At 31.6% G+C, this 14,602-nt stretch overlaps 1 protein-coding gene across 2 annotated transcripts; it reads right to left on the bottom strand.

Moving 5' to 3' along the window:
* Positions 1–566: 566 nt before the first annotated feature.
* Positions 567–6,808, bottom strand: LOC143081488 (death-associated inhibitor of apoptosis 2-like). Of its 2 annotated transcripts, XM_076257362.1 has the most exons (5): positions 5,314–6,808; positions 3,334–3,515; positions 2,597–2,741; positions 2,176–2,352; positions 567–1,167 (listed from the first exon to the last, which is right to left on the bottom strand). In XM_076257362.1, exons 1-5 carry the CDS (start codon positions 6,668–6,670, stop codon positions 968–970), a joined length of 2,061 nt encoding a protein of 686 aa, XP_076113477.1. In that variant the 5' UTR covers positions 6,671–6,808; the 3' UTR covers positions 567–967. The 2 variants fall into 2 exon arrangements, with proteins under 2 accessions (XP_076113477.1, XP_076113478.1); XM_076257363.1 differs by lacking the exon at positions 5,314–6,808 and having other exon boundaries at positions 3,334–3,539.
* Positions 6,809–14,602: the final 7,794 nt, after the last annotated feature.

The raw sequence follows: 14,602 nt of genomic DNA on the forward strand, positions 1-14,602 counted from the left end.
AGGTTGTATTTCCTTTACATGTAAAGACCCTTACATTCTCTTTACAAGAAAATCAGGCGATATCATTATTTCTGCGTTTATGATAAGACGGAAGTCGATTCAGTTTTGTATTGTACTATAATATTTATATTTTGAGTTATCAAATGTATCAGGATTATAATTTAGTATGCCAGACGCGCGTTTTATCCACATAAGACTCACAAGTGACGCTCAGATATAAATAGTTATAAAGCAAAACAAATACAAAGATGAAGAGCATTGAGGACCGAAAATTCCAAAAAATCTATGCCCAATACTGCTACGACAATCTATGAATAAGAAATCCTGAGTGTTTCAAAAAGAACAAAATAGAAGGGCATATCAAATGTTCGTTCTGGGATATCACAAAACTTCTTAGTTGTTTGTGTAGATGTTTTGTTTGTTTGTTCACATATAGCCTTTGTTAATGCCTATGGACCATTCAGAATTGGACTTGATGATGAAGTTAATTTTTTTTCTTTTTGTTACATTCGTCTGCTATGTCATTGAAGTAATTTCAACATCTCGTTTCATTTTACAAATCGACACAAAATCAATACAATTTTATTTATTCACTTAGGCATAAAAAAAAATCCAAGTAAACGCGAGTTGTATTATGGTAAATAATCACAAACAAACAAATATAAAAACGGCAGACTATATTTGAGATATGCCATTTCATATACAGAAAACTGAATAACCCAGGATTATTGTTTTCATATTACTTTAATAAATGAAATATATCACTGATATCCCTTCCAAGCTTTATAGGGATAGTTGGTGAAAGCTTCAGAAACAGGATGTCTCAATAAACTTATGTTTCAAATGTTCGTATACATGCAAAGATCGCACTTCTTGACATTCCTTCGTTTGTTTTACTTCGTGGATGCATGTTTAACCATTGCAGACTGTCGTGGACTTCTAAAAGTCCTTCTCCAGGGCAGCCTTCTTAACACATTATTGCCTTCACTGTTCCTTTAATGAAAGCTCTGCAGATAGGACATCGTCTTAACGCAGGGGCACAGTTAATACATGCTGCCATGTGCCCACAAGGTAAGAAAACGATTGACACGGGTTCATCTAGACATATTTTACATGTTTGTTGGTCTTTCAAGTTCCTATTTTCCTCTTCAAGACATTTTACTGATACTACAAAAAATAAAAAGAAATCCTGTTTATTACATAAATAAAGGCTACAGTAGTATACTGTTGGTCGAATGTCATAAATCGATTAAGAGAAAACAAATCGGGGTTACGAACTAAAATCGAGAGAAACACAACAACTATCAGAGGAAAACATATAAACAACGAAAACACTGAAGTTCAACAAAAAACAAATACAACACACACAGAAACGAATTATAAGATAACAATTGCTCTAAACAATACTACTAATATAACTTTAAAAGAGGACGAAAGATACCAAAGGGACAGTCAAATTCATAAATCTAAAACAAACTGACAACGCCATGGCTAAAAATGAAAAAAAGACAAACAAACATTAGCACACATGACACAACATAGAAAACTAAAGATTAAACACGAACCCAAAGGAGTGTTATTAATTTCATTTACATCTTGATTCGAAATTCTAGATCAAATAGTTTATTGATATGGTCAGTATATCAACACATTTTTCATTATCTATATATATCAATATGCGATGTGCCGATGTGCACTTTTAAAATATGAAACCATAAGTTAAATATTTGCCTATTATATCAAAGATGGAAGCAGCAAAGATAAAGATAAAACCAAATTTACGTATATAAAATTTAAACTGAGCACCAAAACCATGATGACCGGTAAAAAAAACTTAAAGAAATTGGAGGCTCTTTGAAAGATTAACACGTTCATGCTACTTCAATTTAACAAAAAGTAAATTGTTTATATCAAACAGTAATAGCAAATTATCATTTTGACTAACTGAAATTTCTACTTCCATCATAACAGTTCTACAAATGCCGCAAAGTTCCTTTGATTGTCATAATGAAGAAAGCATAACAGTTATTTTCTGTCAATGATATAATGATTTTGTATTAAAGAATATTTGGAAATTCACTTCATGAAAGACACCGTTGAAAATGTCTTAAATGGTTCTTTTTTAGAGAATAAAGTATCTATCTATTTATCTAGTGTAAAATGTTATACTATTACATTCAATGTCTGGATCAATATTTATCTGTTCGTCTTTAGGTTTAGCCTTTATGTGATTGTTTTCTTCGGGTGCAGCTGGTTTATGACTACTTTTAACAGGATGATTACAGGCCGATTGCGGTTGTTCTCTTTCTTCTTTTTCATTAATTTTTTCAAACAATAAACTTGCTGTTATATCTAAAAAAAAAATCCCATTATAAAATATGTATATAGATATGCATGATGGAAAGTTACATTGAGACCTGATATATTCTAGATATTGCACACTGATTGTTATTTTATTTGAATGTGCTACAACGAAACAAGTAAGATTGTTCGTTTGAATTGATTTTTTCTGCATATTTTGTTTTAACTGAATCTTTATTTGAGAAATGAGTATTATCATTATGTCGATTATCATATTATTTACTACTGACGTTACCTTGAACTCCAGCTGTTTGTAAGCTAGTATAAGCTGATTTGACAACATTTGGTTCATATCCAAATTCTAGGATTGTTTGTACTGCTGGATTATTGGTGTAACTATTTAACCCTTTTGACTCGATTTTTTGTTCCGAATGTGAGCTCTGCAATACAAATATTATCATTCAAATTATTTCCGACAGCTTTTATTTATTTATTTATTTTAATTTAAATGTAATAATTACTTTATTTAGCATTAGTAGTTAGTTATCAAAAGTACCAGGATTATAATTTTATACGTCAGACGCGCGTTTCGTCTACATAAGACTCATCAGTGACGCTCAGATCAAATTAGTTAAAAAGCCAAACAAATACAAAGTTGAAGAGCATTGAGGATCCAAAATTCCCAAAAGTTGTGCCAAATACGGCTAAGGTAATCTACTCCTGGGGTAAGAAAATCCTTATTTTTTCGAAAAATTCAAAAGTTTTGTAAACAGAAAATTTATAAAAATGACCATATAATTGATATTCATGTCAACACCGAAGTGCTGACTACTGTGCTGGATATTCCCTTAGGATACATTATAAAAAAAATAATCCAGGATAAAAGGAGTTTGCTAAAAAGGCAACCTGTACTTAAAACAATGTTATGTATTTGTCTAGATTTGCCAAGCATTCACAAAGTTAAAAAGTCAGACAATCTTATGTCGCAAAAATTCTATTTTTGTTATAGACTTGAAACATTACATTACTTACATTTGAAATATTTTCGGGATCTTTTCCATGCTGCACATCTTCAATGAATTTTTCTCCCATACATTGTTTGACAAATTGGCATTTTGGATACCACCGCGCATGCTCTGTCCATGGCAAATCCCCAACTTCCCATCTTCGCAGACCACCTCCGCAAAAGAAACATCTGCAGTGATCTTCTATGCCTAAGTTAAAAAAAATGAATTAAAAACTTATTGTTTTAATTATCATGGTCAAATATCACAATTTTAGTTAATGTCTTACCATTTTATACTTTTAGGACATAATCTCTTGTGCAAACATTGATAGTACTAATTTTACTGCACCTATTTCGCATTTCACCAATTAATGTCCGTTCAGCGGTGGTTTAATTGAACCAAGGACGTATAACTAACGTCCTTGAATAGACAAAACGTAGGGTCAACACAGAAATGAATCTAAGATTTACATCAGGGAGATACATTCCTTAAGTAAAAGTGTTTAACAGAGAATAATTAAAGAACCTTAGTGAGCACGCTCACATACCCCACGTACCCACATTGTCATTGGAGAAATTAAATAAGTGTAAGAAAAATAAATCGTATAAGAAAAAATATTGAATAATAATTTCCTGTCAATATGCACATCAACATAGTATGTCCTTATTATCTACAAAATTTCATGAAATTCTGTTGTGTGGTTTCAGAGGAGTTGAGATGACAAACTGTTGCAGAAGTACATTGAAGCAAATAAGTTCAATGGGGCGTAACTCCTAGAAAAAAAAATTGAATCGTAATTTCCTGTCGATATGCACATCTACATAGTATGTTCTTATTATCTACAAATGTTCATGAAATTCTGTTGTGTGGTTTCAGAGGAGTTGAGATGACAAACTGTTGAAGTAGTACCTTGAAGCAAATAAGTTCAAAGAGATGTAACTCCTAGAAAAAAAATTAAATCGTAATTTCCTGTCGATATGCACTTCTACATAGTATGTCCTTATTATCTTAAAAGGTTTCATGAAATATTGTTGTGTAGTTTCAGAGGAGTTGCGATGACAAACTGTTGCAGTAGTACAATAAAGTAAATAATTTCAAAGGGGCGTAACTCTTATAAAAAAAATGAATCGCAATTTCCTGTCGATATGCACAACTACATAGTATGTCCTATTCATCTGAAAAGGTTTCGTGAAATTCTGTTGTGTGGTTTGAGAGGAGTTGCGATGACAAGAAACAGGACTGACTGACGGACGGACGGGTTAAAAACATTATACCCTCCGCATATAAAAATTAAACAAAATCCGTATTTTCATGTCAATCCCAAATCTTAAAATATATCAAGTAGAACGCATTCTTGACATCGTGCACATGAATGTTTTCGGTTGCTTAAACACTAACGCTCGCTTGTCTTTTCTTTTTTCTTTCTTTTTTTTCTATAAAATTTCGCTAGCGCTTTTTTGAAACGGTGTTAATAAAGCGTTAATTTCCCGTTTGCATTGATAAAATTATTGCTCATTTCAGGGTATTCTATACCTGAGTATACGATGTGTGATGTGTGTGTGACGTAACGGTGTCATATAGTTCCTGCTTACAACCAAGTTATTTGGATTCTGGTGCAGATTTATTTCAATGGCGTACTTACCATATGTCTTTTTTCATAAACAATATATGCGAGAAGTGTCATGTAAGATTTTTTCGTATATTTTTTAAGACAAAATGATTGAAGCCAAAACATAAATTGGTTTATTAATTACATGTTCATTTACCGTTAAAATAACTGTCAATGTGTAATGTTGAACTTGTATACTAATATATAATAGATATCAGTGCACAACGATTTATCTTATATTTTGTTTCCTCCAATATCATATCATCATATTCTCAAACATATCTGCGATATATACTCTTACCAAGAAATATTCTTCTTTATTTCACAACAGATTATACTTATATCAATAAAAACAACAATTCAGATATGCTGACTTTATTACAAAACTATATTTACCGGTATAAAAGAAACCTGCAGTCACCAATTCATCTGGTGTTTGAGAAAGATAAGAAGGCCAATTTGCAAATGATGACAATCGAGTTGTCCTTATAGCATATTTTGAATATTTGGGCTTCTCTAGACAAACACCCATGCTCAGTGCCTCCATATTTGAAGTGAGTGAGCTGACAGGGACAGGTATGCGCGGTGATTGAAGTGGTGACTCCAGGCCCCTGTTGTTTTCTGGAATGCTAATGAGACCATTTACGTTGTTGCGGGAAAAAGCTGGAAACTCCCAATTTGCTCTCCTGGCAGATGAGCTGTTTTCTATGCTCTCCTTTTTCAACCTACTATCGTCGCCGGCTGTAACATTATTTTCTATTATACATCTATTCCTGTCAATGGCAACATTGTTTTCTGAACATGTTTCGTTTGTTTTCTTGTCTCTTGCTGAAAATGTTTCTTCTTTATTTTCCTTTACTTCAGATAAGTTTGGTGCTACTGCGGAGTTTCCACATGCACCAACAGAAATGTCAGATGTCGGTCTGTCATTGGTTCTTGTTTTAATATTTAAGTTATTCACAACAAAAGAACATTGAGGTGCATTGTCTTTATGTATTTGTACTGGGCTTTCGTTTGACTTCCAATTTTTATATTTCAATCCACAAAAAAAGCAGACAACCTCATTTTCGTTTCCCTCATAGTGAAATCCAGCTTCCGCAAGTCGTATCACTGAAATTTTAGTATTGGGATAATTAGCAAAACTTGCTAATCTGCACCATTCAAACTGCATTGATTCCTTTAAAGACGACGTCAATCCAGTCGTCTGTTCTTTGATAAAATTGCTATAGTTCTGTGGGTTTAACACATACGTTTGAACAACTGTCCTTGGAATGTGATAGAATGTTTTAACAAGCTTGTTAATCCATTGCCGTGTCTTAGGATGTTCCTTCAATTCTTTAATTTTTGCTTTATGTTTAGAAAATATAAAGTCAATGTCAATTTTGGACTTGCTCATTCTCTTATTTTGTTCTTGCCAACGTATTCGTTTGAAACTCATCATTATGCAACCAAGAACACATATAAGAACTGCGAAGTTTGTCTTTCTTGTAATTGGTTTTGCAGGAAAGGATGTAGAATTATCGGGCTCTAGATTCTGAACAGATAATACGGTTTCGCCACAAGTACTGCTCTCACTGTCTGTTTCAACAACACTGTCTTCCAACACTTTATTCTTATCCTTCATATGTTCATGAACATACATGTCAACGTCAGTACTTTCGTCGCTATTATAGTCTGGAACAGCCATTTTGTTAGCTAATATATACAAAATAACAAGAGTTTTTATCGGTTTTTCAATTTCATAAAAACTCATCAGTAGAACTTATGTTTGTATAGGTCTGTTCATGCATATACATCCAGCGCAAATATATTGCTGGTGTATATTTAAAGAGTAGAGAAATTTGATTTGCTTGATAAAATACAGCGGGAGAAATTTGAAATGAATATATTGGCCATGCTAAAACACACGACAGGATAAAAGTAACGAATATGCTATCCTTTCAAAGGAAAGCAATAGTTAAGTAAAGTATCATATGATATTTAACGAAATTGCGCGACCTAATAGGCCGTCGTAACAGCAGCTTAAATGATTTTTTTTATAATCAGTCTCCGAGAAATTGTTCTCCGTCCTCTCCAAAATACGCAAAGTACAAGGTACGATAAGGCCCGTTTTTGGTCCACCTATTTTCTCATTTTTCTAAATGTTGCTTTGGAAAACTACTTATCACATTAAAATATTCACTTAGGTTTGAAGTTTGTTTCAATGAACTTCAAAACCATTAATTTCAGAAATCAGAAAATGGGTGAGGTTTTGAGGGTAAAAGGGCACCAAAAACGCCAAAAGAAGGGAAAATAACGATGTTTTGCCATTGTTTCTTAAAATTTAATAGCGTGCGCCTACGTAACCCGGAAAAAATTATGGCGATATAGACAGCAAAAAGAGTTCTCGTGACATTGGAATAAAAGAAATCCTGGGTTACGTTGGCGCAGGAATTAGAAAATAAATTGGTTGTAAAATCACCTGCAAAATGAATAATAATTACAATATTTGAATGATAACAGAAAGTTAACTCCACTAACCTCACCCAGTTGCGAAAATTAGTGGTTTTGAATTTAATCAAAACAAACTTCAAACATCATGCAGGGAATGTTTAAACATAATAAGTACCTTTCCAAAACAGAAAAAAAATAAAAATGAGAAAATAGGGGGGCCAAAAACACATGAAACAGGCCTTATCGTAAACGAAATCTTATACACAAAACTATAAAAGTATGCAGCATAAAAATTCACAGACTCAAAATAAGTAGCATACATAAAGTTTATTTTTATAGCTTAATTATCTTTATTTTAACATATTTTTATTTACCCACATTCGACTTTTTTACTCTGCTTATCGAAGACCGAAAACTTATCTATTAAAAACATTAAAGAACATGAAGATAAAGAAAATAGGTAGCAAGGTTACTAGTAGATTACTTAGTTAAGTTTGCTGTGTGATTTTGAAAACAATCAAAATAGATATTTGTTTAATATATCTTTATTTAGTATAAATTTATTTTGCTAACACGAGCTAATCCTAGCAGTACTTACAGCAAGTCTTCTTCGTTTTATCAAAATGATATATTCTATGTTTACCTCCTATTTATATGGTTGCATCTAAATATAGCAAACCATGCGAGACTCTTCTAGAATGTTCAGTTAGTAATGGAAAAATACAAATAACTGTTGTTCGTAAAACATGAATAAATCTGTTAACTAAAGTCTAGGGAACCCTCTGTTTCTTGTCTGATATACATTAAGTTGCTGTCCGTGTAAAATGTTAATTGTGGATTGCCAAAAACAAAGTTGTTTTATCAGTAAAAATAAAAGAAAACATTTGGTTTCAAAATTTTTTCCTTTGGTTACAAACTTCATAGAATACTACACAGTTTTGATAATGTCGTAAATATAATTTTAACAATGTTAAAACTATAAATTGATTAACCTATTAAAATATTCAAGACAACGACAACGGAACGAATGATCGCTATGTATCTCTAAAAAATAAAGTAGCACATACAAAATTTATTTTAAAGCTAAATGATATTTTCTTAATTTACAAACACTTGACTTCCATACTCTCAAATGGTACTCCGGTTATTCGAAGAAAACATATTTGCGTACATCATCTTCTATATGATAATTATAAAAACAAAAACATAGATCTTTGTGATATATATATATATTTTATTCAATCAAAAATTATCTTGCGGACGCTATCAATACTTACGATAAGTCTTCTTCTTTTTATAAATATGATTTTCTCTATGTTTACCTCTTATTTAAATATGATTGAATCTAAATATAACATATCATGTGATACCCTCTAGAATGTTCTGTGCGTGAAGGAAAAAAACAAAGAAATGCCGTTCGTGTTAATCTATAAATAAATGTTTATAGATATAATTAGTTTTTATGTTTTGACTCATAACTTAAATGCGACTATGAGTATTGATTTATAATACATAACATTTGAAAACATTGCAGTGTTGTCTTAATATGGACAACGGACGGACGAGGAAGAGGATTTGTAACACATCTTTCGACTGGTACAATGTAAATATAATTAATTGCGCTTGTTATTTCTTTAGATTGAATCCCCCTTTTAAAAATATTTAACACCCTTTATTCCAAGTAGTACTAAATTTAGTACCAACGATTATTTATTACTGTCTATCAAATTGTCTGTCTCATTTTCAAGTATTCAAAATTGCCAGTAAGAAGATTGATGTTGAAACTGAAATTTTCCTTTATAAATCACTTTGAAAACTAACTAAATCTGGTTTAAACCCAAAACTTACCTGTGATGACATTATAAATGTATTAAAGGGGCACTAGCTGTCAAATTCAATGTCACCGATTTGACTCAAATTCTCAAATTCAATTTATAACAATGTAAAACATTTACCCAAACTATCAAACGTTTAAAATAAACAGTTTACAGAGCATGGGGTAGATAATATATAAGTTCGTTTCGTGTGTATTTTACAAAATGTTTTAGTCCAGACGCCATCTAATTAACTATCAATTTGACCTCATATGACCATATAAGCAATGCAAATATGAATAAAGATATGAATTAGATTAAACCAACACGTGCAATTGGATTTTTATAGGTCTGTTGGATTTTATATTATAGATTAAAAATAGATGTTTCTCATTGTTTTTAACCGTATAAGAATGATTTTATGTGCATCGAATTAGTAATTTTGTAGATTTACTGTAGTTTGACTTTCATTGTTGACATTCTTTTTTTTCTTTAAATAACCAGTGCACGTACAATGCATGCGTTGTCAATCTCTAGCTTAGTGTTAAATTGAAATTCACATGAATACGGGTTTTAAAGAGGTCGACTCATTCACTTGCAAGTGAATAACTAATAATCGATGTTTCTTAGCGTAATTTGACAAAATTGAACCTTTTTGGCTGCATTGTTATTTCACTATTTCACTTTCATTATTGATTGAACAAAAAAAATCAAACTTTAGATTTGTTATATATCTCGTAGCTAGTGCCCCTTTAATAAAATTGAGAATGAAAATGGGGAATGTGTCAATGAGGCAACAACCCCACCTTAGAGCAGACAACAGCCGAAGACCACCAATGGGTTCCTCAATACACAATGATACAGCGAGAAACTCCCGCACCCGGAGGTGTCCTTCAGCTGGCCCCTACACAAATATGTATACTAGTTCAGTGATAATGGACGTCATACTAAACTCTGAATTATACACACAAGAAACTAAAATTAAGTGCCAGTCTTTGTAAGAATCGGGCAATTTAGGTAAAAATCAAAACATGATCAGAAAAAACCCACCGAGCTAATCATGCTATTTAATACTAGTCATCATCCTGAGTTAAAAATAATTGGTCATTCTTTTATGTGTGTCTGGTAATATCAAATAACTTGGTTAGAATATTGGTTAGAATGATAGCAAATTACAGAGTTATCTCCCCTTATTCGTTAATTTCTAGTGCATTTCAACCAAATTGTATCTTCTATTACCAGAACAGAAAACAGGAATGAATTTTATTTTTGTGCATAACTACATTTTATGAACTGAAATGAATGTCAAATTGGGTGGGGTTTTTTGGTCATGTTTTCACCACTGCCTGATTCTTAGGCAGACTGGCACTTAAATATGACACAAGACTAACAAAGGCAAAAGGTTCCTGACTTGGGACAGGCGCAAAAATGAGACGGGGTTAAGCATGTAGCAAACAAATACAACAGTACGCATAGTGAAACTCAGTTTAAGAGAAGTCCGAGTCTGTTTTATGTTTCAGAAAATTGATTAAGAACTTTGAGCAAAGTAGCAGTTTAAGAAAGTCGCATAAAGAATTATCATATCTACATAACGAGATAGGGTATTTTATATACAGCAGAATATAAACTAAATTACTTATATCTCGAATTTGACTTAAACGGTCATCTCAGTACCAGAATCTATGACAAACGAGACGGTTTACATTTTGAAATAATAAAATTCCCCCCCACCTTAGTAGCAATATACCAACTTCACCTGCATATGGGATATATATTTCCCAACCTTTTCGATATTCAAGAGCTTGCAGCTCCTACTCAGACTTTGTAAAACTTCATCAGTATCTGAGTAGAAAGTTGATGAACGTCTCGTCCTTTTTCTAAAAAAAGTTCATCGGAAGGTACCAATATAGACCTTGTTGATAAATATTCCATATCAACTTTACAGATAATACATGATGGTCTTGATGTATGGATTCTGCGTACTGATGTTGTTTATCATCTTAACAACGTGTTTTATTTGTTTTTAATTTGTTTTTGTTCTATTATTGATAATACTTTTACTGTTGGATTGTTTTATGTGATATTCGTTTAACGTGGCTCGGTACTTATACATCCCGTCAATGTATATGTGTTTGTATTGTCTTTCAATTTTGGGGGTGTTTTGTATATGCGACTTTTTGTATTTCTTTATTTCTTATAACGGGACTCTGGTCTTTAAAAGATCCCGTCAGTATGATATTGTTCTATTTCATGTCATTATGATATATTTCTATTATGAATTACAAAATACGTTGAACCACAAACGTCAAAATCATTCAAACGCGTACTGGAAAATCTATTTGTGGATTCTTATAAATTCTATATAACTTCTGGACTATTTTAAATCTCGGTCTATTTCTAAAATATTTTCTTACATACTTTTGATTTTATAACCCTGTATGCTAACATTGACTTTTTGAAATTTTAAAATTGTGTGTATGTACATTGAACGACAAATATATGTGACGTATAAAAATTTCTGACGTGAAACACGCAAATCAATGAATGTGTTTGTGTTCTGTTAAATTGTTCCTATTAAAATCGTTACACGATGATGACTGCTGTACCCATATTTTAACTATTTTATTTATTGTGTCTGTTAAGTTCACGCATCATTGTAAATATAACGGAATTTGATGAGACTGTCAGTAAAGTGAGAGGGTTAGCGCTATAAAACCAGGTTTAATCCACCATTTTCTACATTTGAAAATGCCTGTACAAAGTCAGGAATATGACAGTTCTTGTCCATTCGTTTTGTTTTTTTGATTTTGTCATGTGATTATGGACTTTCCGAATTGATTTTCCTCTAAGTTCAGTATTTTTGTGATTTATACTTTTTATACTAATGATGAAGATAATTTTATGCTTGATTAACACATGTAACAGAAATTTAATACTATTTTTATTGTTTATTGAAACTGAGGGAATTTGTCGATAAAACAAAACTTTTGCTATCTATTTTTAATCAAATGTACATTTAATCAAAATAATAGTACACTTACGAAGATGTGGTATGATTGCCAATGAGACGACTCTCCGCAAGCGCCCAAATGCAACAGTAATAATAGTCCATAAAGGACAGAACTTTCTTTTCTAATTAAAGATTTAAAAATGTCATTGTTTTCAATTGAACTCAATTAACCTGTAATGCTACTTTTTGTCACTACATTATATAACATTGACACTTTATTTCCATCATGTAGGGTATCATTTCGTAGTGTCAAATTTGATACGACTTTTCAGAATATGTTTAGCTTGCAATACTGTTTAAATTCGTGTTTGATTTGGCCTTTCGTGTTTTAGTTGAGTGCCAATAATAAGTCTTAGGTTGACGGAACTCGGATTTAACGTAACAAATTATAAGCCTGGTATCAATGATATGCTTTTATACATCTCACATTGTATAATAACTTTTAAGATATAAAGTGTTTTTGGTAAGTTTTATTTTAGATACAGCTTATTATAATTATTGAATTTATAACACCAACACTTACCTTATATACGTTATCTGTATTATTATATTATGAGCTCTATGTATTTTCTACTTTTGATTGAATCTTGTTTTTATATATTGCCAGATAAAAGAGAATGCAAAAGATACGAAACGGCTAATTATTTTTTTTAGATGAAGTTATATCTGACAATATCATGACAAAGAACAAAAAAAGAAAGGACAAAATACTGTCTGCAAAATAACTTAATAGAACACTAAAGACTTAGAAACACGAACCCTTCCACAAACAAATTGGGAGATGTAAAAGGTGTTGAAAAAGAATAAGCAGATAGAACATGTTTTATGTTTTACAAAGTTCATTCTTATCTTCATGATAATCAAACACATTTTGCATAGAGTCCAATGAAAAACTTCTGATGTAGCAATGCAAGAGATGATCGTGAAACGGGTAAAAGTTTTATGTACATAAATTTATCTCTTGAGCATGATGTTCTTATTTTCAACCGTGTGATGAACATTTCATCATCTATGTTTATTGTTTTATGTTCATTTCCGTCTACTGGAACTTTTTCTTATGATGTATCATGTCAATTATATAAACCGTTACTTACTATTATAGTTAACTTTAGTATCAAAAGTAAAACGAAAACATGTCGTTTAAAAGCTTTGAAATTCACTAACCAATAAAGTATTATGAAATAAACTTGAATAATATAATATGCATACGATATCATTTAAGTGCATCGCATATACTGTATAGTTTAACATTTTCTAAATACGTGGCATAATGTTGTTTCAAGATAACAAATATAAGTATTGAATTTACTATTATAACGAAGTGAAGGACACATCATGTGATTATTGCATAATAAAACAATTAAAGCCCGTGTGATACAATTGTCTTTGTTTAGAGATGTAAAAAATTCGGTAAAGTGTATGCACCATTAGTGTAACACCTGATGTAACGACAAATTTGCACTAAAATGTTCAGTCAGCATATAAGTCCATTTCACAGGGAAAAAACGTTTTAAAAGAGTAAACAGCTATTACTATAAAAGAACACAATTTGAAGAAAAAAGGACATGATAGCCCAAACAAACCACTATCTCCAAGGAAAATTAAAAAAAATCATTTTGCTTCTTGTAAGTAAATGTCGGAAATTACTCGATGAAAAGAATGCAGGATCGTGTTAATGACAATAAAGACAGAAAACCTCTCTGTTATCATCTCTTTTACAGATATTTTGAACGGTCAATTAGATCATGATGGTGTTCTATATATATATTTTACTCATCTTCCACACATCAACTTTGAAATAGTATGTACAGAAAATAAAACATTTTACTAGTTGGGGCGCAATTGATTTTGATTTTGATTTCTTTTAATTTTGTTTATTCGATATGAATGTATATTCTCTAACTATCAATCAATATATGTGAAATTATATGTAGGACTCTTAAGTGCGATGAGAACGCTAAAACGCGATGGTCACGCTAAAGAACGATGGCCTACGCTAAAGTGCGTTAGTTTTATACGCTAAAGTGCGTCTGGTCGCGAAATTATGGACGTTTAACGTTAAGTATCATTATGACGTTTCAAGACGTTTCAGTACAAATAGAAATAGACATGCCGGTAAAAAGAATGTTTGTGCAGATGAAGGATTTTTTAAATTGAAAAGAGAAACAAATTAAATGATCCGAATCCAGAAATTTTGGTCGGTGCTAGAAGAATGTGTATGCAGAGGAGTTATTTCCCCAAAATATCCTCAACAGTAACAGGTATGCAAACCTTTGATCTCGCTGTGTAGGCGGGGATAAAGGTGTTTTTGTTAGTGTACGGAACAAACAAACTTCTCATAAACAGAGAAACTGACGATACAAAGGTGTATACTGTAAAAAAAAAAAAAAAAAAAAAAAAAAAAACGACAAAATACACAAAGTGTCAA

This window comes from Mytilus galloprovincialis, chromosome 1 (genome assembly GCF_965363235.1).
Source record: "Mytilus galloprovincialis chromosome 1, xbMytGall1.hap1.1, whole genome shotgun sequence".
NCBI classification, from domain to species: domain Eukaryota; kingdom Metazoa; phylum Mollusca; class Bivalvia; order Mytilida; family Mytilidae; genus Mytilus; species Mytilus galloprovincialis.

What these genes read in the sequence shown, in the direction of transcription:
- LOC143081488 (XM_076257362.1), bottom strand. Translation starts at nt 6,670, where the DNA reads ATGAGTTTTTATGAAATTGAAAAACCGATAAAAACTCTTGTTATTTTG. An exon ending in ATCCCGAAAATATTTCAAAT is followed by an intron (nt 2,742 to 3,333) that starts GTAAGTAATGTA and finishes TTTGTATTGCAG; the next exon opens with AGCTCACATTCGGAACAAAA. An exon ending in ACAAACAGCTGGAGTTCAAG is followed by an intron (nt 2,353 to 2,596) that starts GTAACGTCAGTA and finishes TTTTTTTTTTAG; the next exon opens with ATATAACAGCAAGTTTATTG.